Below are 26133 nucleotides of genomic sequence, written 5' to 3'. Positions count from 1 at the left end.
TTTTCCGGAATGCAAAAAATAATTTCTCGAAAAGGAAAATAACGCAAATTTACTGTGATAATATAAACTTATATTATGAAATATCACTGAAAAGTTTTATTGCTTTTATAAATTATTTAATTTTAGGCAATTTCATTTTAAAAAATTTTATTTTAAACAATTTAATTTTTAAAATAAATTAATTTTTAAAAAAAAATTTTTTTTTTAAATAAACAATGTTATTTTTGAAATGATTACATTTCTGGGAGAAAAAAATATCACTCACAACTTGCAACATAAAGTTCTCTTAATTTCTAAAATCTTTATTCTCCGGAATGTACAAATTTATTTCTTGAAATGGATATTAAAATAGCACAAATTTACATCCGAAATGTTAAATCATAATTTTCGTCTTTCTCATTTTCTTTATTAACATCATTCAAATTTGGAGTTTTTGGTTTATTCCAAATTCGAGTAACCGGACTGAGGCACAGTGAATCTTCGGGAATGACGTTCTTTCTCCAGCCTAAATAAAAAAAGAAAAAGAATAAAATAAAAACTACGAACTCTATCACTTGAAGTATTAAGCACAAAATATTACGTGAATGCCTTAGATGGGCTCACAATAAAACTTGTCAAAATTAGAGACAAAACTTATCAAATATATAATTGGGTACAGATAGCAAAAGTGTTTTAGAAAATAGTTAATAGTTCTTATTTTAAAAAAACTGATAAAAATTTCGTTTTAATTATTGATAACTGCACAGCCATTTCAGCAAAATGATTATATCAATTGAAGCAAAAATGCCAATTCGTAATTTCTATTTAGCATTTTAAAAATTTTGATTGCAACTGTAGTGTATCTACCAGTACAAAAATACCATACCAATTCACTAGTATAAGACATGCAGTGGCGTATCTAGGGTATGGCAAGTATGGCGAATACCATGGGCGCATTATTTCGAAAAGGCGCAAAATCAACATCGACGATTATTTTTTGAATTAAAAATTTCCCTAATTTTTTTTTCTCAAGTTATGGCAGAATTAAAAAAAAGCATACAACATTTAACCTTTCCTCGTGGGCTCGAAAAGAAGACATCGAGGTCTTTTGAGGAACTTGAGTTTTTTGTAACTGGGGAGTGAAGTATAAAAGGGAACCGCTAATAATAAAAACAAAGTGGGGGAAGGAGGGGAGGGCCCAAAAGCGGCTGTGCCTAGGGCCTACGAAAGATATAATCCGGCTCTGGATACACTCCAATAAAAATATTTTTAATATCAGAGAATTTCCTAAGCAATTAACATTTAATGTCCATCAAAATCCTTAGACTTTTAACCCAGGGGTCTGTCCAGACATTTTGTGAAAGGTCCGTTTTTCGTGAAATTGTGAAAAAATTACTCACATTCTTTCAACCAGGGTCCGCTTTTATGAATTTGTGCAAATAGGGTCCGTTATTGCAAAAAAAAAAACTTTTTCAAGGAGTTTTTAAATTGTAAAGACATACAAGATTATGCTCAACACTGTAAAATTATAATTAAAAAGCTTAAATTTTAAAAAATAAACAACAATTGCTGCTTCTAAATTAGAGATGGAACATACAAATATTTGGTATTTAGCCTATACTGCTGAACGCAGAATACTAATTTCGGACGAATAATGGAAGAATCGTCTGCCGAAGACAAAACTTAATTCGTTTACATCCATCTTTCTTGTTTTTTGCCCTGGAAAGGGTTTATTCGATTAACAAAATAATAATGAAGATAAACGAATTTGTGAAGGATCCGATTAAAAGAAAAATCATTTTGTGAAGAGTCCGTTTTTAAGTTAAAATATTTTGTGAAGGATCCGTTTTTAAGTTAAAATATTTTGTGAAGGTTCATTTTTATGAAAAGATATTTTGTGAAGGGTCCGTAAACGGATCCAAATTTCTTCTAAACAGACCCCTGTAACCCCATATTTAATTTTATAACCGTCGTTGAACAGCCGACCCTATTCCGCAGTCTTGTAATTTTGAACCCAATCGGGAAGACAAGGGAACTCCTATGCGGAGAAATTTGCCTTCGTGGAGGGCTTTTTGGTGGAGCTAACCCGCATTTTCGTTGCATGGAGAGGAAGACCACGAGATCCTCCCGCGGTTAGCCTAACGACAAGGGGACTCTAACCCATGATCCGTCTTCAATTGAGGATATTTCACATCAGCACTGTGGTTGGTGCAAGCCGGATGCGGACTGGGATTCGAACACGGTTTGCCTCATTGGAAGGCGAACGCTCTATCCCCTGAGCCATCGCGGCTCCCATATTTAAATTAAAAAGGAATTTAATTTTTTTTCCTCTAAAATGTAGCTTGTCATTGCTTCACGATATGTTAAAGCTGTACTATAAGAAATTTATTCTATCGCTGATAAAATGAAAAGAAAAAATGTAAGCTCATTATTCATTATAGTAAAATTACAGGGAATTTAATTTTTTTCTTTTTTTAGTGTACTATGAATTTCATTTTTTCTACTAAAAACGAAGAATAAAGCACAAACTTAATGTAAAATTCATTGAGTAAAACGAAAAAAAAAATTTTTTTTCCATGTATAAACGATGATAAAATAAACAGTTCAATAATGTTCATTCAAAAGGGTTATTCATGTGTAAGAGTTATAAATATTTAAGTTCCGAATCTTATAAACAAACAAGACATTATTTATAAGACTTTATTGAAACTGTAACTCAGAGTCAAACTATAATATTGCCCAAATGAAAAAAAAAAGACTAAAATAGCCACAAAAAATCATGGTTATATATAAAGATAAAATAATTAACTAAATAACATAATTTAGATTACAAAAGTATAGATTATGAACTAGCATTAAGAATGTATATTGTAGAATTGTGTTGAATGTGTATTGTAGTACTATGTATGATGTTATAGCTCTTGAGTAGCAAATAAATAGTTATAAGTCACTGCCTTTTTCCTCGGCAATACATTACTTATTTATTTAAAATCGTGTCCTTTTTTATAATAAGAACAGAAAACAAATCCTAAAAATAATATTTATTGATTTCGTCTATTTAAACTAGTTTACTTAGACATTCATTTAAATTTAAAATAATTTACTTGGAAAAAGTGCTTTTCTACTTAGGATATTTGATATTATTTATGTATTTGAAAATGCTATCTGTAAAATTAAATTATAATAATATAAGCTGAATCTTTAAATTTAAAATATTTATCTATATGAAAAAATTAGTAGTACAACAGACTAAAAAAATGAAAGGCGAACGAAAGAAACTTTGGAAGTTCAAAAGTTGGTGAGAAATGTAAAGAAATTTTTCTCCCCTTATCTTAAGGAAAGTGAGACCTCCAGTTAAAATAACAATTTTCCGGGGATGAAATGCATGGAACCCCTTCAGGCAGAAAAACCAAAGAACGGCCAGATGATGACCAGAGGGGTGACTTGACAGATGTGAAAACCATGTGGTGCCCCAGTCTAGCTTTAGACTAATTATTCTGTAGTGAAATGCTTGTAAATCTTCAATTTTATCAGGGGTTAAAATCTCTTTGAAAAACGTTTTCGGAATCTGCTGAATAGATTTCAAATAGAACCCCTTCTATAAATTAGCGTAAATCCTTCCACAGCAGGAGATTTTTGCCACCCATGGTGGGAATCACCTCCACTAAAGTGTGAAATACTGAAAATAGGAGGTTCCTCTGCCTCGCTCAACAAATAATTTAAACCAATGAAACGATTTAATAATGAATACACCCCACTATTTTGAAAAATAAAGGACGGGCGTTATAAGTAGTTAGGCGCTCATACAAAAAATTCTGCTCGTTTTAGTTAATGTTTCAAAATTTAAGACAAGAAAATCAAATATTTGAAGTCTTTAGATTTTTATAATCTATTTTGATGCAGCTTCTGGGCTTTTATAATTGATTCATAGATTTAAGTGAACAACGTGTACTACAAGGATTTTCTTTGATTGTAAGTAATCATTTCCTAAATATTTAAACTAATGCATTATACTTTCCCCTATATCTTTCATTTTATTTCAAATTAAAATTTTCTTCCTTTAAAAAAAAAAATGAGATTAAATAATTACTTTTTTTTTTTTAATTTTATAAGTATTTTACAATACATATCACTTACATTATATTTATATCACTACATATTATTTTATTTGAAAAAAATTATTACTGTTTTTAAAACAATACAGCATTTTTCCTAGTAAAATTACCTTTTCTACAATATAGTATTTTTCCTTGTTAAATTACCTTTTTTTACCTTATCTTAACCTTTTACCTTACCTCACCTAATTACCTTAAGTGAACCATTGACCTCCTTGAACCATTGACATGAGAAGAACGTGAAGATCTGATTATTATATCAAAAGTTATCAGGGTACTCCGTTTATTTATTTATTTTTTTGCGCACTGAACGTCTAAAAACTTATAATTCAAATCTGTTTAATTTTTTTTCTGCTTTTTCTCTAATTTGTTCCATTCTGATGCGAAGAGAATTTTTCATAATTTGATTTGATTGTAATTGTCATAACAAATCGCAATTATTTACACTGTGATCTTTAATGAATTTATCAAATAATCCGGTTATGTTACAGTTCTTCTTTAACCCAGAGACATTTGTTGCGTGTGAAGGCCTGGTTTCTTAGGACAGGACGCCGTCAGCTGGAAATCAGCGCTAACCTCTGATTGGTCCATTTGTGAGTTTGATAGTATACGTCATCGAACGCTCATCTTGAACTACCATTGCCGTCCAACTCAACTGCAGTTGGATTACAACGTGACGTTAACCACAGAAGCAATGGCGGACAACATCCAACAGCACATTAAAATCAGCCAAGATTTTGATTTTGACATTAAACATAGCTTCTTCATTAAACATAGCACTCTTCATTTATCTCAGCTATAATGTGTTTTTTCTTGGACAAAGTCATTATTTGTTCTCTAAAACACTGGTCGACAATAACAAAATCAATACAAATTCAAAATAAATATTTGTTTACGTTATTAACGCATGCGCAATGAGAGATAATGTCTGCGTTGGACCGACTGCTCACGCTGAGCTAACAAAAAAGTCTTTTTTTGGAGTCAGATCTACGTCAACTTTCCGCTGACGCCCAGATAAGGCGCTAGTTCTAAGAATCCAGGCCTTGAGCTAACAAACCAGTATTTTGTTGGCGTCAGCGTGACGTTGACGTCCCGCTGACGCCCAGATAAGGCGCTTGTCCTAAGAAACCAGACCTTTAGTATTTTCGTTACCTAATTATATTTGTTGCTTAATTAAACAAATTGTTAGAATTTTTATTGACAGTTGAAGAAACGCAAGAGAATCTTCTTCAAAAATGATAAAGGAGACTTTTTTTATTCCTAACGAATGCTAATTTCGAACACACGTGAATGCATTACAATTAAAAAGAGATAATTTTATTGTTGTAGTTAATTTTTATTTATTTATTAATCTATTAAAAAATGCAATGCAATCTTTTTGGAAAATTTTATAACCGTTGTTGAACAGCCGATCGAATAGTTTGAATTTGTGACTGCTAATGTTCAACTTCGCAGTCTTGCAATTTTGAACCCAATTCAGAAGACAAGGGAACTCCTGTATCGAGCATTTGAGAAATTTGCCTTCGCGGAGGAATTTTTTGATAGAACTAATCCGCATTTGCTTTACATGGAGAGGAGGATCACGAAAGCTTCCCGCGCTTAGTCTGACGACAAGGGTAACCAATGATCCGTCAAGGAGAATATTTTTCGTCAGCAACGTGGTAGGCGCAAGCCTTATACGGAAATCGTGTCGAGCAATCATCGCAGGGAATCGAACCCGGCTCGCATAGTTGGAAGGCGAATGCTCTATCTCCTGAGCCACCACGGCTCTTTTTGCAATATTGCCAAAAGGCTTAAATACTTCAAACAATGCTTTTATTTAAGAGATCATAAATATTTTAGGAAGGGCGCAAGTGCGAGATTTGCCATAGGCGCTTCTTTCCATAGATATGCCTCTGAAGACATGTTAACTCGCTTCTATGCAAGTTTATCTTTTCATAGATGAAGGATGACATTGTCGACATTCCCGATAGCAACTCACCCCGCACTGGTGACCTTCGGACGTGTTATGAACAAGCCTACCTTATCAGAAACTCTTACTTCGATCTGAACACGCCTTTCTTGACAGTAACTCCCACTTCGGTCTGAAACGCCTACTTCGATGGATTATCCACATTGAACAGTTGACTTGTGACTGCGACATTATCCACCTCCTCACGCTGTTGCTACTCAGTCTCGATCACACACAACGTTGGCCTGCATACACTCAATTGCTAATGGCAACACAGGAGCAACCACGACCGTGAACTTAATACAGCACTCACGATCAGCATTCAAAAGTACGGTGATCTCAATACAGCTGTCACGGCTTTTCACAAAACAGCAATGAATCAACTATTGGTGTCCGTTCATCGAATTCTATCACAGATATAATTCCGGTAGGGGAGTACTGTAGCTATACCACTACAAAAATACAATTCCAATTCAGTAGTATAAGACATGTTAACTCGATTCTATGTGGGGGTACCTTTTCATAGATGAAGGTTAACGTTGTCGATATCTACTCTTCCTACATCAACAATTTATTTTCAAAATTAAGCAATTTATTTAAACTATATAAATTACTTTTAGAATCATTTTGAATTCAGATCATTATAAGCGAAAGAAGCTTTTAGTTAAAAAGCTTCTTTTGTTTATAATGAATTTCATTTATTATATTGAAAAATACTCTAACTGCTGGAGGATTTTTGCAATTAATTTTTTCTCTACAAGAAAACCTTGTTTTATTTTCGGACAAAAAAAGCTTCGTTATTAACAAGGAATTCTTTTGAAAATCTTATAAGATATAGCTTTTCGAGTTAATGAACTGACGGAAGCTTGAGTCAATGCGTTATGACGATGTTAATACAAATTGGGTTTTTCGATTCCAAACCATCAAAGCAGTTAATTTTAAGTTGTTCGTTTTAATAATTTGTTTTTAAAAAATTTGATGTACGAAAGTACAAATTTCTTTTGTTAAAAAATCTGAAATGTGTGTAAGGACAGATTTTATTTGTTAAAAAATTTAATGTATGTAAGTGCAGATTTTTTTTTAAAAAAAATTTGATGTGTGTAAGTGCATTTGTGTATTGTGATGTGTGTAAGTGCAAATATTTAAACATTTTATACGGTTTTTATTAATCTTCAAATTTCGCCAAAAAAAGAACAATTATAAACGAAGAACTTGAAACAAGCAGTGATTAGTGCACATTTTTTCAAACGTGATATTTTTAAAACGAACTGCTATTTTATATTATTTCCAAATAGATACTTCAAAATCTGATATATATAATTCTCTTACGTGGCTCCCAAAATTTGGCTGTATTTCTTTTCCTCCGGTGGCAAAGTTTGCTTTGTTTTGTTTACGTTACTATTTCTCTTACACGGCGAATCGACCAATGATTGCCGCTAAAAATGTCACATGCCAAATCTAACTGAGGTGGCTCAACATATAGCGCTTTTAAAAACACGGAAACTGAAATAACCAGAGAGCATCAGCTGCGGCAATCTCATACTATTAAGCTAGGCAGAAGTGAGTAGTCTTTGTCGATAGATCTCTATTTTAGTATTTTGTCGAAAGCGCTTTTTTTCACGAATTTATATATTACGAATCTATTTGACGATTTTTGATTTATATCACGAATTATACTATAGCACATTTCTAATAGGTTTAACGAATTAAATGTCATTTATTTGAATTCCAATTTATTTAAATGACTTAGTATTTGCTAAAAAGATGCAATTTTTTTTTAAAAAAAAAGTTTTTAAAAGGATTTGAATGATTGTTTTCAATTCTTAGAATTTTGTGCATTTGCAATGTACCTAAGTTAGTAATGTACGAAGCGAGCTTGGTTTGCGAAGCAAACCATATAAGATTGCGTAGCAATTTTCGGCGGTTGGCGAGTGTTAGCGAGCAGGGGGCGCAGCCCACTAGTATTATGAAATTTGAATTCGAAGGCAATGGAATGGACAGAAACTTCTCAATGCCTATATGGATATAAAGGTGTTTTGCCCAGGACCTTTCACGAAAATGCTATCCTGATTAAATATAATATTATAGTAAGCTCTCTAATTGTTTTAATAGATTTTAAAAATAAAAATTTCGACACTTAGACTAGATTAACTTTCAGTTTTGAACACTCACTTTTAAAATTATAATTGTTAAAATACTTTACCTGTTACAAGAATGGTGATGAAAATAACAGCTTGAGTTAGAACAAATCCAATGAAACAATACCACAGGAAAGATATTTTATATAAATAAAAAGTATCCCTAAAAACAATTAAAAAAAATATGTTAGGCTTAAATAATAAACGTTGCTTCAAAAGTCGGGGGTGAAATATAATATATGACTTTTATTTGTATTTATTCCTTAATGAATAATAATTATATTTTTGTTAATTTACACAATTAGCAATATTGTTAATTATTTAATTAAAAATAATTTAACTCTTTTGCTGATTCACATTCATTTTTATTTTTAAAAATATTCAATGCATGATAATAATGATGGTTCAAGAATTAGATTTATTACCAATTAATTTCTGGAGAAATATTGATGTTCATGCATAGTTTTAAAATTCACTTACAGTAACTTTAGAACATTTTTAAATAATTTCAATATCAGAGAAAACTGCCTCACTTTGCTGATTGCTTTTATAGAGTAGTAAAATCAACCATTGCCTAATCTAATGTCATAAGAAAACTAACAAAAATAAAAAGAACTGACACTTCACGAATGCAAAGAGTAACGCACCAGACTCCAACATTGTCTGAAATAAACCTTATCAGATGGCTCATACATCTGAGTTATCGATCAATATTAAGCAAATTGCTGCATCTGTGAGTTTGAATTAAATTTATCGTTATTATCAAATGTTTGTTGTTTTATTTACTAAATATATCCCTCCATCCCATGATTTGTATTGGTGGAGATGTCCTGGGGGCTCCATTGGCCTTTCCTGCGATAGAGCCGGCCAGACAGCGTTGTCGAGATTTGTCAGCTGCCACCTGAGGAGTGGCTTCTTTTACAATGGCAACAGGGTTTTTCTGGTTTCTGCAAAGTACGGACTGGAAAGTGCGTCCCCGGAGCACATTCTGACTTGTCTTCGCATTTCTAAGGAGACTTTCACAACGGACCCCTTGCTTGCCCTGGATTTTTTGAGAGTGTATGAACTCGTGGATAATGTCTAACAGCCGCTAGACAGTGAGGAGATTAGTCACACACACACACTAAATATATTTAAACCCCAGTCTGCGTTATCTGATCAATTTTAGTCTGCTTGGACAACCACTCAACCTTGACCATGTGAAGGACTGGATGTCTGATCGAACTGTCTCTGAACATGCCTCAGTGGATCAGAATTCCCTCTAATGTAAATGTCCCCATCTGTTTCAAAGACGAAAAAGTCCATATTTGATTTGAAACTATGGTGCGCAGGCCGGATAGTTACTACCACCATTCGTTGTCCGGTCTAAATTGTTGTAAACAGTAAATAATTCTCGATCAAATCATGGTAAAAAGTACTGACATCTTTGAGTGCAACATTCATGAAATCTATTTTGTCATAAAATCCATTTTGTTCGGGAAATTTTATACCACCATGTTTACAGTAATATTTAATTAATTAGACTGATTCATAGATTTTATATTAAATACTACTGTATGAAAGTAATGGGTTTATCATTTTGGGTAAAACTTAACTGCAAAAATGAAATTAACAGTAAAAAGTACTGGTGCCCTGAATGTCAGTAATTTTTGCCGTTATTTGATCCATTTTTCTTCACGTTTTTCTATTGCAAAGCACGCATGCGCTAGAATTATTTTCTGATCTCATGAAGGATTAATTTATCCCAGACAGTCACAAATAGTCCATAAGTCTAACTCTAATGTGACGTCAACAACCAAGCAAATATTTAATAGTTGTCAGTAAACAAAAAATATAATTTTTTATGTATTTTGGAGCAATTATTAAAAACTGATTTATCTTAGAATTTTAATTTTTATTTTTAAGCGCAGCTGCAAATATTTTTAGAAATAGATAGCATAGTGTCATAATCCTCAAGGTAAATTGCAAAAGTACCTATAAAATATTAATAAGGCCTATTACTATTCTAATGAAACAATAATAGTCGAAAATACAAGTAACTTATTTATTTAACTCCTTGCGTCTATAAATATGATTATTTTTATTTACTGTACACTGTAAAAATATTCCAGATCATATTACAGGAAAAAGTTCTTCCACCTAGAGTGTAATTTCCACGGTAAAATTTTACGGAGCAAAAGAATTTTATAAATCATAGTTTTTACAGTAATATATACCGTATATTTACCGCATAATATAATAATATTTACAGTATATTACTCTAAAATTTCCGGTAGTATAATTTTACGGTAAAAGTGCATTTTACGGTTGCTGCACTCAGGGTGACGTACTTTTTACATTAATTTTTTCCAAAAACTTTTACAGTGTATTTCACTGAACATGAGAATTAGATTAGTTTTTATTATGTAGAAGTATTCTACTTCGGTTGTCTCTTTTTTTGCTGTAAGACTGTACGGAACATTATAAACTATTGCAGCTCCTCAGCTAGCAATAAATAAAAGTGATTAATGGGTCTACATTGTATCTAAAAGTAAAGAAAGTTATTACAGCAGCTGTAATTTTTATTTTAAAGCCCTACGTCATACAATTACTTTGTAATATTATTGATATAGAATAACATACTTACTCTGTTGGCTTTGCTGTTTGGGAAATACTAGATGTACAATTTCCCGTAGTTGTACATTCCAAAAATGCAATTTCCGTTTGAGAACTAACATTCCTAGATGGACACATATCAATGCTAAGTGGCAATGGAGGTTGGACATATTTGGAATTAAGTGATCCGAACCCAATCCACGTCATTACTATGTAACCCACAATCAGAGAGAAAGAGATACTCTGAAATACATTACATTTATTTTTGAAAAATACACTACTTTTAAGTAACTATTACATGATTTTTAATATTTAGTTCTCAAACATGTAAACTTCTCATTCTTTTCTCAAGAATACTCCTTTTACATTTACTTCAACAACGTAAAAAAAGTAATTTTAAATTATTTTCACGTTCATGTTTATTTTCCAAATTATAAACATTTATCTTAAAAATGATCGAAAGTATAAAAATTTTCTGATGACTACGAAATTATCTTTTTTCTTTTCTCTCATGTAATAATTTTTTTAAGTTATTGAAAGCGTGGGAAAAATTTACTAATATATATTGTAAAATATTTACAATGAGTTCAGGACAAAAATTAATTAGTTTACTCAAATTTTTTTATAAAAGAGTAATAAATTAATACAATTTTTGCATGGCTGCGTATTTGGAATTATTCCTTTTTATAGTGCGATAAAAAATCAAGAAAAAAATTATTAACGCCAGTTATAATTAATTAAGTTATAGTAATAAATTGACAAAATTTTTGCATGCATGACAAAATATTTGGAATTATTCCTTTTTTTAGAGCCATAAAAAATCAAGAAAAATGTTATTGACGCCAGTTATATTTAATTATCATTCATGTACAATAAAAATTGTAATGTAATACCTATCCGAATTTGGAGCTATTTTAAATTAATAAAGATTCAAGCATTCACACACGCTTTATAGAGTGTAATTAAATCTAAACTCCAAAAATTAATTAGAAAGCTTATGCTAAGATCAGATGCATTTATTCCAGTCATGGATAAATTATTTTGTGCCAATTTTGTCTCCAGACGATCTGTATTTGTTTGTGCAATCCATCAGAGAGGATGAAAGTTAGATTTTTCCTCAAAGGTAATCTGTTATAAAAAGGTCATACAGTGCACAAAAAAACGAACCACGCTGAATAATTTTGATCAAATCATTGGGTTTTGACGTTCTAGGACTCAATTTTGGTGGCTCAAGGGGTGACCTCAAATATTCTAGTTAATAAGTGCGGACGATATTTTATGTTATGAAATCAGACACAAAAACGTATTTTTTCTGAATAAGCATACCTTTTTTCTATGAAACCGGATTTCTGACCCTTAAAATATAGGGAGTTGCCCCTGTTGTGTGACAACAACCAGAAATAAGACGTGAGTTGTACCAAACAATTTATTTAAACATTCACACGAAAAATCACAAAATATTACCCAAAAAAATATCTCTACTCAGAAAAGAACTCTCTTTTTCAACTACACAAAAAAGAACATCACTTCTCATGTGTGTCTCTCAAGCAACAACATTTTAGCATTACCTCTCGAGGAATTGATGTTTTTAGCTCAGTTGCGAGAAATTGATGCTTTCAGCTCAGTTGTCACACTGTTACGTTACAGTCTAACTCCTCCCTTCCACAGAGTTTTCTTTGCAAAAGTAGGAAATGGCAAAAAACATACATAAAATTTTGTCAAAACTGATCTATATAGGTTGACATAAAACTGTTTTGTTTATCGGTATATAGGAAAATAAAACAGTAAAGGAAAATAAACAGGAAAATTGGAGTCACGAATCTTTTCAGTGAGTAAGTCATCGCTTTTCGCCGTTTGATCAGAAATAACGATGTGTTCATTGGAATCGACTATACCGAGATGTACATTATCTTTATTTTCTACTTCCCTCCTTTCATTCATTTTTTCTTGTTTTCGAGTCATTACAGCACTTATCACTGAGACTTCAAACGAATTTTCCAATAGAGCAGCCGTTTTGTTACCCAATAAATAATACCCTTGATCAAGAGAATCACATAATACAGCTGCCTTAGTAACCACTTTTCCTAACTTACAGTTTAATTCAACTACAGCTAATGGAAAACAAAATGATTCTTCCTGTATTGGAGTTTTTATCCAAACAAATTCACCCGTGTACATTTCAGGTTTTACAAATCTCCTAGGAATTAAATCCAAGGTTGAGCCAGTGTCTCGTAGTATTGAAATGCCAACGCCATTTACCACGCCAATGCTCGTATATGGTGTCATTATATCAGGAAACCTTGGTTCCGAAACGTGAAGCGAAGCCACAGTTTCTGAATTTGTTTTCGCCTTGGGACATTGAGGGCGTAGATGATCATAAGAACCACATTCGTAGCATCTAAGCTGTCTTCTTCTTTCAAATTCTCTTTCGCGAACATTTTCTTTAACATTATTTTTCCGCCAAGTCAACTTTTCTTCAATTCTGGTATCACTTTGGTTTAGAGATCGCCAAGAATCATCTTGGTTACTTCGATTATAAAGCACAGACTTTTCCTTGAAGCTGTTTTTTAAACTTTCATAGTCGTCCAATTTTCCGACTAATTTGGAATAAGAATTCAATTCCATTCAATCTTCAAGAAAATGATCTCTCATGTCATTTGGTACACGACGTTTCATTTGCTCGGTAACCATCAAACTCTTAAGATCATCGAATGTGGTAATTTTTACTTCAGAAACTCATTCGCTAAAATAGCAATTTAATTCTTGTGCAAAATTTCGCCAAGATTTTTCAGGTGATTTAAAATGTCGATAAAAATTTTGTTTGAGTTCCTCTGCATTAAGCTTATATTGTTTAAGAATCAATTCTTTTACAAAGTCGTAGTTAATGGCATCATTAGGAGACTCTCTCGCCAACATATTTGAAATGTCGGGTGGTACTACGCTCAATAGGTAAGGCACCCATTCATCTTTAGGAATTTGTGCAATTTCTGCTCGACGTTCAAAATTTATCAGATACAACGACATTTCATCTTTACCTTCATTAAATTTTGGAGTTATTTGTAAAATCTGTATTTTATGATTTGTTTCACCTGATACCGGTCTGTTTTGGTGCTGAATTTGTGAATTTGCTTCTAATTCGAGTTTACGCATTTCCAATTGATGTTGCCGTTCAAGTTCTTCTCGCCGTTCTTGTCTTTCAAGTTCTTCTCGCCGTTCTTGTCTTTCTCTTTCAAGTTCTTCTCGCCGTTCTTGTCTTTCAAGTTGTCTTTCAAGTTCTTCTCGCCGTGCTTGTTTTTCAAGTTCTTCTGGCCTAATTCTCTCCTCCGTTATACGAGTCAAACACATCTTTACATCCTCAACCTCATAATGTTTACTAGTTTGAATTATTTTTTCAATTTCACAAACATTTGCTTGAGGTGGAACAGATTCACCTAATTCGTCGGCCAATTCTATCAAATCCACTTTTTTCGCTTTATTAAGAAAAGCCATAATTTACAACTGATAAAAAACTACATATACAATCACTGACTACCTTAAATCAACTACTCTTACTATATCCCGCCGCTGCCACCAGTAAAATTCTGTTGTGTCACAACAACCAGAAATAAGACGTGAGTTATACCAAACAATTTATTTAAACATTCACACGAAAAATCACAAAATATTACCCAAAAAAATATCTCTTCTCAGAAAAGAACTCTCTTTTTCAACTACACAAAAAAGAACATCACTTCTCGTGTGTGTCTCTCAAGCAACAACATTTTAGCATTACCTCTCGAGGAATTGATGCTTTTAGCTCAGTTGCGAGAAATTGATGCTTTCAGCTCAGTTGTCACACTGTTAAGTTACACCCCCATCTGAGAAATATGGTCCCAAGTTTGGTCAGGAGAGTGCTCCAAAGTTTGGACCCCTTAACGTTTATTTTACATTTTTCGTAATTAGCCATATCTCGAGAACTTTTAAATCAAATTGAAAGACTTTTACACACAATTATAAAATTCGCTTATCCAAATATAATTCCATGCAAAAAATAATTTTCATTTAATATTTATTATTATTTTATTTATGAATGGTTGAAAAATCTTTTAATTGCAAGCTATACAATTTTTGCATCAATTTTAAGAATGCAATTTTATATAGCAAAGTACAAAATTTGAGCAAAATCGGTTGAATAGCTCCTGAGAAATCGAATTTCAATGAAGTCAGGTACTCAGAATTTGATTTCTCAGGAATTCAGCCTTGTTCGATTTCACGATAATATTCTCTTTTGCATTGGATGTTTGTTTGAATAACAAATTTGATTAATTTAAAAAATATTGTATAGGTGTATCCTAAATTAATGTTTCTTACTGTATATTGTATTGAAAAAATTATTTTACTATTTCGTGTGTAGTATCTTACTGAAATATAATTTAAAACTTTAGAGTTACTGAATAATGATTACCATGGCTGCTATTTTACATCTTGTAGTGTAAATGAATATTCTTTTTGCATAGGGAAACACCTATAACGAAAAGTTCTATATGGTGTTTCACTGCACCACTTTGACGTAAGCTAGTTGGTCTCATTTTTTTCGTGAAGATACAATAACATTTTTTACAGTATGATAATATCTACTGTTGGTACTATGGCAGTAGCTACAATGGTAATAGGTATTCAACATACTAATATAGTTTCAACGGTAATAGGTTTCTCAATGCTCTCGGACTTGGAATAATGACATATTTTTCCTTTAAAATTTCTTATTTTAATTTTGTATAATAACAATTTTGAAAAAATTGTTTTGTTTGGACAAACCGCTGGTCAAAAATAGTGGGGAACAAAACCTAAAGTATGCATAAACTGAGCATTGCTAATCTCTCACTTGTGTACCGTTACCCCTTTGGCTGTGATCTCAAAATTTAAATTTAGTAACGGTTACCCAGGTTATTTAGTAGACAAATATCTAATGAATTACAGAAAACTTTCAACATTTAAAACTCATTTTTATTGCACCTCTAAATCTTCAAAAACATAATTTCACACATTTCCAAATGCCAACATGGGAATAAACATTTATACATTAATTAAAACAAAAATGCAACCTTAAAACACTCAAGCATAACCTTCATTCAATTTCCACAGTTCAAAAAAAGACATTTATAAAATAAAAACTTCATTTAACATTTCTAAAAACCCAGACTTGGTTTATGATATCTATAAATTACACTTAAATGCCGATTGTTCTCCTACAAAAAAAAAACACAACATAACAGTTCAGAATTTTCGGTAAATGATTCCTCTAAAATGTTAACGAAATAAAATTTAAAGTTTTATAAGTACCCTACGGAATTTACTGCTTTCACTCTGGAACCGCCCACCGGAAAGGTAGATGAACTCATGGACAAACTCCTCGGCTAGGATCTCGAAATTTCTCCAGCTATTCTAATTTCAAGCGACTTAGGCATGTAGAAGGGGGACATCGGACGTCCAGCATAGATTCCTTTGGACTTGGCCCATCGTCTCAAAGATATCGGCTTTTGGCTAATTCCGGTAGTCCTTCCCGCTAGAGACTTCAGTTTAGCTTTCCCTAAGGTTACGATCCACCATCTCCGAGATACTGTCACGAACCACTCCTTCAGCGGACAAACTCCGTATCCCCAGGATACTGCTCTGATTAACTGCTTACTACTGGTACTGCAACTGCTACTAGCCACATTCATCGCTTCTCTTTTATCCTCCCGTCAACAAGGCGAAAGAATCTAGACTGACCTGTTTACCACGTCCAGAGTCATCCCGCATCCGGCGGACGTCAGAACCAAAAAAAAAGATCCCTGAGAAAAACCGTCATGAATCCACTAATACCCTATACAAGTTATAATACCATCTTCAATAAATATTAATAAATTTAGTTACATAGATTTTACCCAAAAAAAATCCCTTTTTAAAAGACTAATTCAAAATTTCTAAAGAAAATATCATTATGATTGAATTTAAACTTTACCGTAGTGGTGCCATCTACAGACAAATAATCTATCTTTAAAAGTATTACAAAAAAAAACTTATAATAAATTTCAATTTATTACAATACCATCGCCTCACCGAAAAAAAATTAAAATACTTTTAATTTTTTGAAACACTATAGCACTATGTTAAAATGACCTGGAACACTATCAAGAAATCAAGAAAACTAAATTACTGGTTTCACACAAAAAATTCCGTTTTTTCCTTTTCTCTAAGCTGTTCATAAATAATTCCTATTTAAAGTTCAAAATCTCTAAAAGCACCACGCGGCTTTAAACCTACTTTTAGATCTTTATCACTAAAATCAAATCTGACCCTAACAATGTGCACCTTGCAAGGAAACAGAAAAGAGGAATCAAATATGCGCCAAAGTAGTTTAAACTACACTTAACTTTAAAAAACATTATAACTCAGATTTACACTTAGCAATACCTTTTCCAGCGGCCCATAGGGGGTCAGGAAAAGATTGTACAGCAACGTTATCAATCTTCAGCTTTCAAATTTTAAACATCTAAAGATTCATAATCTGCATTTTCAAAATAACATTAAAAAAACAAAAATGGGACAAACCCAGTTTTGACTGATTACATACATCATTACAATTGCCGGTGGAGACCTACACTTCACACTTATGTACATAAAAGGACCGTGGTCCACCTGAAAACAAAAAACAGTCTCCACCGACCTACTACATTCCGGCTTATGTAACCAAAATATGCACCGCCAGATATAAACTCCTCCTCCATATCTGGAGAACATTTGACATTCCACCCCAAAACACTTATAACCCAATTTAAAACAAGAAAAATTTAGTTACACTTTTCTTACAAATTCTAATTTCTTATGACCCGTCCATTTACTCGTTGTCTTAAGTTATAACGAGGTTGCGGAAAAGGCACGAATTTACCTGTCTCATACAGTAGATTTTCTGGAGCAGGTGTTTCTACTCTTTCCCTATCTATACTGCCACTGATTTGGTCACCGAACCCACTATCTCTGGATCGCAAAATTTCCAATCTTTGCTCCGCCTTTGCCACATTTTCCACATGAACAACCCTAGTATAGCCAAAATTTTTTGTATGTTGGATTTTCAAAGTGACCGGAGATAAGACTTCAACCACCCTGAAAGGGCCCTCATTAAATTTAGCAAATTTCTTGCACTGGTTTTTCTTTAACACAGGATTGAACCAGTATACCTCATCCCCTGCTTGGAAACTATATTGTTTGATGTTTTGGACTCTACGAGCTTTTCTATTTTCCGCAGAATATTCTAGATTTTCCCTCGCTAATGCCTAAGTACCATGCAATTTACCAAGTAAATCTTTGGCAAAGTCCTCAGCACTCACGTAAGAGAAAGGTTCATGGTTTCTACGAAATTCCAACTGTAAAGTTAATTCCCTACCATATGTTAACAGTGCCGGAGTACTTGCAACGCCAAAAGAAAAAAATGGCCAGGTATAAACACACCCGTTTGACCATCCTGTGGCGAAGGCTTATCTTTAAGACACATATTCGATTATAACTCAAATATCACAAATACACTATTAATTGAATATACCCGAACTTGTTTACGTCTATTTCAAAAACTGGGAATATATAAATACACTCAAATATGATACAACTTTAAAACACATAAAAAGTCAAATGTTAGCATCTGGAAATGCAAAAGATTGCAGCACTAATTTAGGCCCTCTCTATTAAATTTGCCTATCCTGGTCACGGCACCAATTTGTACCGTTACCCCTTTGGCTGTGATCTCAAAATTTAAATTTAGTAACGGTTACCCAGGTTATTTAGTAGACAAATATCTAATGAATTACAGAAAACTTTCAACATTTAAAACTCATTTTTATTGCACCTCTAAATCTTCAAAAACATAATTTCACACATTTCCAAATGCCAACATGGGAATAAACATTTATACATTAATTAAAACAAAAATGCAACCTTAAAACACTCAAGCATAACCTTCATTCAATTTCCACAGTTCAAAAAAAGACATTTATAAAATAAAAACTTCATTTAACATTTCTAAAAACCCAGACTTGGTTTATGATATCTATAAATTACACTTAAATGCCGATTGTTCTCCTACAAAAAAAAAACACAACATAACAGTTCAGAATTTTCGGTAAATGATTCCTCTAAAATGTTAACGAAATAAAATTTAAAGTTTTATAAGTACCCTACGGAATTTACTGCTTTCACTCTGGAACCGCCCACCGGAAAGGTAGATGAACTCATGGACAAACTCCTCGGCTAGGATCTCGAAATTTCTCCAGCTATTCTAATTTCAAGCGACTTAGGCATGTAGAAGGGGGACATCGGACGTCCAGCATAGATTCCTTTGGACTTGGCCCATCGTCTCAAAGATATCGGCTTTTGGCTAATTCCGGTAGTCCTTCCCGCTAGAGACTTCAGTTTAGCTTTCCCTAAGGTTACGATCCACCATCTCCGAGATACTGTCACGAACCACTCCTTCAGCGGACAAACTCCGTATCCCCAGGATACTGCTCTGATTAACTGCTTACTACTGGTACTGCAACTGCTACTAGCCACATTCATCGCTTCTCTTTTATCCTCCCGTCAACAAGGCGAAAGAATCTAGACTGACCTGTTTACCACGTCCAGAGTCATCCCGCATCCGGCGGACGTCAGAACCAAAAAAAAAGATCCCTGAGAAAAACCGTCATGAATCCACTAATACCCTATACAAGTTATAATACCATCTTCAATAAATATTAATAAATTTAGTTACATAGATTTTACCCAAAAAAAATCCCTTTTTAAAAGACTAATTCAAAATTTCTAAAGAGAATATCATTATGATTGAATTTAAACTTTACCGTAGTGGTGCCATCTACAGACAAATAATCTATCTTTAAAAGTATTACAAAAAAAAACTTATAATAAATTTCAATTTATTACACTTGTTATAAACCCGAAAATACCTTGATAAAGTTAGTGATAAATAATAAATGTTTGAAGAACTTTTTACTAACAATGGATTCATCTTCAGGTTTGAACCATTTCCCGGTATGCATTTGTTCGGTACATTGATGCTTCTAAGGACTATTGTCCTATTTCCAATTTTTCAACCAGTTTCCTCTCATAAACTAATTTGAATCTCAATCTTAATGCATACTTTTATTTCTCCTTCCACTGTTTTTATTTTTTCAATTTGAGGTTTTGTTCGTTGAAACTTCGATATTTGCGATTTTTTCCATCCCGGTTTTATCCGAGAAACTAAAGTTACGTAAAATTCCTGTCCGAGTTTCCTATTTTTTTCTTTCAGCTGGGATACCGTTTTACGAAATACTATTCATTGTAGTAGTACAAGGACTTCAAACGTAGCATTAATAAGTATTTTACCTTATCACCTCCTTTCCTTGTTAAAACTCCTGTTAGAAATACAGCCAACATAGGTCCTTCTAATGAATTAAGCATTACATTTAGGAGTTGCACAAGGCTTCTAACTTCGAGGAAACAGAAACTTAATCCAATGCTTGCACAACCATAAACAACACCTAATAAAATAATAATTAAAAAATAATTATCTTAACTCTTACTAAAATGTATCACGTAACCTTAAGCAAAGCATTGCAGCTACAACCAGTTGTGAGCCAGGGATTACATGGTAAATGCATCACAATTTTGTGACCAAAGTCATGATTGTGGCAATGTGGTCAGCATTGAGCATTTTAAATTGAGCATTCCGGCTACAACCCGTTGTGAGGAACGGGGGTTATAGAGGTTAAAGCTCCACACTTTTGTTACAAACGACATTATTGTGACAATGTGGTCAGTATTGAGCATTTAAAGTTAAACATTCCGGCTACAACCCGTTGTGAGGAACGGAAGTTATAGAGGTTAAAGCTCCACACTTTTGTTACAAACGGCATGATTGTAACAATGGGGTCAGCATTGAGCATTTAAAGTTAAACATTCCGGCTACAACCCGTTGTGAGGAACGGAAGTTATAGAGGTTAAAGCTCCACACTTTTGTTACAAACGGCATGATTGTGACAATGTGGTCAGCATTGAGCATTTAAAGTTAAACATTCCGGCTACAACCCGTTGTGAGGAACGGAAGTTATGGAGGTTAAAGCTCCACACTTTTGTTACAAACGGCATGATTGTGACAATGTGGTCAGCATTGAGCATTTAAAGTTAAATATTCCGGCTACAACCCGTTGTGAGGAACGGAAGTTATAGAGGTTAAAGCTCCAAACTTTTGTTACAAACGGCATGATTGTGGCAATAGGGTCAGCATGGCAAACACGCCTCATTTACTTTCCAGGCAAGCTGGGACCCATCAATATGAATATGTTTGGACTTCAAGCTGCCATTGGGGATTGAAGCCCAGTTCTTCATTATGACTGTTCAGTGCCTTAACCACTGAATCATCGTAGTTCATCACGTAACTTAAAATTCAAATATTTAGGTCGAGCTTGATTTTTGACTACTTTGTGCCAAACATGATAAGATGTTAACAAGAAGTAATATACTAAATTGTACAGTTACAACATCTACACAAATTTAGAATAAAAAAAAGCATAAGTCTTAAGAAAATGCACGCTTTTATTGATATCAAAATTAGTTTTCACGCAAAAAACTTTGTCATAACATATTGAAAATATATACGACGGAAACTAAAATCGAATTATTATTCTTAAGATGTGTTTTCTAGAACACAATTGCTAGTTAATAAATTAAAGTAAGAAAATATTAACTATTGGGAGTACAAATTCGTCCGGTTTTCAAAAGATGGCTCTGGCTGTTATGAATGTTTCATAGTGACGGTTAGTTTCGGTAGTTTCAGAGAGGTTAGACATCTGTCAATAATATTCAGTTTATATCGCTTTGAGTTTCATGCAAAAACCCTGTTTTTTACTTTGCTGAATATGTCAAATTTTGTTGTAACTAAGAAGCATTTGCGGGAGGTTTTATGTTTCTGCTTTAATTGCAAGAAAAGTGCAGCTGAAGTGCATCGAATGCTTGTAGAAGTTTATAGTGACAATGCTCCAACTGATAAATCATGTAGGGAATGGTTTCGTCGTTTCAGGAATGGTGAATGTTGTTGTATACTATGACCTGCTACAACCTGGCGATTCCATTACGGGCGATCGGTATAAGCTACAATTGATTCGTTTGAGTCGAGTATTACGAGAAAAACGGCCGGAATAAGAGCAAAGACATGACAAAGTTATTCGTCTGCATGATAACGGTTGGCCTCATGTCGCAAAAGTCGCAAAAAATTATTTGGAAACGCTCAAGTGGGATATTTTACCGCATCCGCCTTATTCACCGGACATTGCTCCTTTACTGGTTGCTCCAACGGATGCTGCACAATTTGGCAGGTCATCGATTCACGTCTTTTGCAGAAATCGAAAGTTGGCCCTAACTTGGATAGCCTCAAAAAAAAGAGACATTTTTTCGAGATGGAATTCGAAAATTGCCTGAGAGGTGGGAAAAAGTAGTAGCCAACGATGGAAAATACTCTGATTAATCTGTTCATTCATTTTGGTTAAAAATAAATGCCCTTTTGAATACAAAAAAAATGGAATGAACTAATTTGTGCTCCCAATAAAATATTGCAAAATGTTATTGCATACATTCTAGCTGGGATAAAAGAGAATATTTTCAATATTGTTAAATAAGTGGTGCTCACATAATATTTTTACCAACCATACTGTTTTGACATCAGAAATTTCTCCTCTCTTGTACAGAGGTTTAATGAAGTCGACAACTGTTACAGTAGCAGCGGAATTCAGGCACGATGAAATGGTGCTCAGTGAAGCGCTGAAAAGACCTGCTATACAAATACCAGTCATACCAGGTATAGAACTGAATTTTTTAATCATGTAATCTGGAACAATCTAAAATCAATACGAAATAGTTATTTAGGATTGAAAACACGAACATGTTATTTTAAATAGATGGTTACTTCAATATCTTTCTCCTCCAAAATCTAAGTTTTCTGAAAACAGGTGAGCGAATTATTCATTCTATAAATCACATAATAATGACGAAATTTAATTTTAGCAAACATGCTTTATATTGTCTGTATGATACAAAATTGTCTCGAATAGGATGCCGCTAGTTTTAAAAAAAATTAGCTTATTCCCTCCATTTTTCAAGTGAGTGAATTATGGTATTTAGAGGCATATTTTAAAACTTTTTAATCCAAAAATTTAGACTGAAGGGTTAATGTCCGGGAAGTTGGTTGGGCATTGTATATCAATAATGTTAAAAACGGACCTTTGTCGATGTACATTTTTTAAGATACCACTTATGATTTCGCTATGAAATTTTTTGGGGATATTTGAGATTATATCAATTGTATGCTGTGGGAATGTTTTAGCGTTAACAGGTCAAACTTTGAAAAAAAATTAAAAGTTATAAGTTCATAATTCTGTTAAAACATTTTCTGAAAAAAATATGTATTAACAATTATCATAGAGTAAACATGTATAGGTAAATATAAGAACTGAAGCAATATCATATTTAGGAGCTGAGAAAAGGTACATCGAAAAAAATCAGTTTTAGCATTATTTGTATACGCTATACCGACTTCCGTTAAAGTTTTAAATTAGATGGTTAAAAGTCACTCCAAATGAGGCTTCTTTTTTATTTATTACATCGGTGGCTATCCTTCCGATACACTAATGCAAAGTGTTCAAACTAAGAAAAGAAGAAAAAACTATCATAACGCTTGATCAAATAATCAAATGTTCACGTAATAAGAAGCTATTGTTATTGTTTACAAAGCTTACTTCAAATATTTTACTGAATTTGTGCACATCATGTTTAAAGTTACGAAATCATTTACAGATAGAGCTGACAAACTTTGAACTCCTTCATATTAATTTCTCTTATTATGCATTTCCCCATATCTACATTTTAACTTTTCAAAAAAATTTTGCATACAATTATGAAACTCATTTTTTCCAGAAAAAGGTCCTCATAAAATTTTCTTATATTTACAAATTTTTATTATTCATTTTATTAATGAATAATTTTAATTTAATAAAATAGTATATATATATATATATATATATATACATAGTTCAAAATGAAGATAAAACAAAGGAAAATTATAGACATATGGAAAAAAAGAGGGGGAGGGGGAAAGAAAAATAATAATAAATAAAATAATAACAAACAACTGGGGGGAAAAAAAGGATAAAACTTTTTTAAAAAATCCGGAAAATAAAAAATAATCTTTTCATCAGCCTTTGTTTCCTTTGCTTTATCCTTCATTTTGAACTCATCTAATGAGTTCTGTTTACTTGCAGCTTATGCGCAATAAATGAAACTTACTGTTTTTCTTAATTTTCTTCGTGTTTTTTTTGTATTTATTTATTTTGTTACAAATATATATATATATATATATATATATATATATATGTTCGCTTAGGAAAATTTAACCTACTGTTATGTGTCAATATTGTTATGTTATCTCATGAAACTTGCCATAGTCTCTGATTCAAAACAAAATAAAATATTTCTATCAAAACAAACAAATATTTTTTTGTAATTACATGTTCTTAATCTCTCAATTATTTTACTGTTTTATTTTTTTTATTATAATAATTATACCGATTCATATCAATGTAACTTACTTGGTCGTATCTACTGACACCAGATTGTTCTTTGTTTAAAACTGGATCACAATGGTAATACACGGAATACATAATAAGGCCTAGAACATGGCACGAAAGAAATGATAACGATGCAGGAATAATCGTTATTAGAAATGTCCTGAAAAACAGAATTTTTGTTTCAGCAGAATTCAATTTTTTATAATATGTATTTTTAAATTATAAAGTATAAATTTGAATAAATTTCGGAATTAGTTCGAAGGACAAAGATTAAATTTAAAATCTTCTTTTGACTCTCTTAAGGACATAAAGTAATGTAAGTATACTACCAGAAATGATCAAGTCATTTGTTTTGAAACACAATATTATTTAAATCGCTTAAATACTTGGTAAAATCCCTTTGGAAAAAAGGCCCAAATCAGAAAACCTAACATGGGTATACTGCTAAAAGCTATGTATACTGATTTGATTTTATATTGAAATAGGTAAAAGGTGTTTAAAGGGCTGGCTTACATGTCTGCATTTTTTTTTAATTATTGACCTAGTCAAAATTGGAATTATATCCAAAATAGTTATATTTTTATACTTCTAAAATCTATATATATATATATATATATATATATATATATATATATATATATATATATATATATATATATATATATATATATATATATATATATATATATATATAGTTATTTAAAATATAACAAAATAAGTCTAATTTTGGGCTGGCTTACATCTCTGCGTTTTTTTTTTAATTATTGACCTAGTCACAATTAGAATTATATCCCAAATAGTTATATTTTTATACTTCTAAAATCTATATATATATATTGATTTAAAATATAACAAAATAAATCTAATTTTGTAAATAAAGACCCTAACAAGTAATATGTGTTAGTTATAAGCTCGATATGGATATGTCCACCGTAGACCTACAAATGTGTGTCCACACTTGTTTCATGAAAGCAATTTTTTTGGTAAAGGCCATTATTGGCTCATTAAAAAAACTAAAATAAAAGCAGACTATATACATATATAATAAGTATATTCACGAATAATTTAGTCTTTCCTACTATTTAAAGCAATGGTCTTAAAAGCTATTTAAATGAATATTTAATTTTTTTTTCATCATAAAAATCCTGTATTGTAATTTATAATTCTAATACAAGGTAACAGACGTTATTTATTTCCACAGTAGGCCCACAAATATGTGTCCACTTTTGCTCCATGAAAGCATTTTTTAGGTAAAGGCTATTATTGGTTCATTTAAAAATAGAAATAAAAGCTGACAATATATAATAAACATATACATGAATAACATAATGTTTTTTGTTATTTAAAATCTTGAGCCGTGATGGCTCAGTGGAAAAAACGTTCGTTTTCCAATTCGGTGAACCGGGTTCGAATCCCATCGATGGCACCTTTCCATGTAGTTAAAATGCAGGTTAGTTCCATCAAAAAGTTCTTTACGAAGGCAACTTTTTCTCTTTGCTTAATCCAGTAGTTTCCTTGTCTTCTTTATAGGATTCAAAATTACAAGGCTACGGAATTGAACATCAGTAGTCGTAAACCCAAAAAATTGGGTCTGATGTTCAACGACAGAAACAAAATAAAATTAATGAAAACAATGACCTTAACAACAATTGAAATGTATATTTAATTTCTTTTCATCCTGAATACCTTGAGTTATAATTTACTTCTTAACAATTCCACGCGAGATCATGTAATTGCATATTAGAGAG

The 26133-nt window shown here is 32.2% G+C and overlaps 1 protein-coding gene across 2 annotated transcripts in view; it reads right to left on the bottom strand.

Moving 5' to 3' along the window:
- Window positions 1-281: 281 nt before the first annotated feature.
- LOC107443832 (sodium-coupled monocarboxylate transporter 1) overlaps window positions 282-26133 on the bottom strand; it is a 44162-nt gene continuing 18310 nt past the window's right edge. For both annotated transcript variants that reach the window (XM_071184226.2, XM_043042314.3), the window contains exons 6-11: window positions 24407-24545; window positions 22453-22660; window positions 20154-20308; window positions 10810-11021; window positions 8249-8346; window positions 282-505 (exon numbers count right to left, since the gene is read on the bottom strand). In XM_071184226.2, the coding sequence (XP_071040327.2) occupies window positions 360-505; window positions 8249-8346; window positions 10810-11021; window positions 20154-20308; window positions 22453-22660; window positions 24407-24545 (958 nt within the window). In that variant the 3' untranslated portion in view covers window positions 282-359. The remainder of the gene's footprint in view (window positions 506-8248; window positions 8347-10809; window positions 11022-20153; window positions 20309-22452; window positions 22661-24406; window positions 24546-26133) is intronic.

Source organism: Parasteatoda tepidariorum, chromosome 10, assembly GCF_982258835.1.
Source record: "Parasteatoda tepidariorum strain Cologne lab strain chromosome 10, Ptep-v5.0, whole genome shotgun sequence".
Taxonomy (NCBI): Eukaryota; Metazoa; Arthropoda; class Arachnida; order Araneae; family Theridiidae; genus Parasteatoda; species Parasteatoda tepidariorum.
Note: the sequence above shows the minus strand (reverse complement) of the source record. Positions and strands in the feature narration are given on the sequence as shown.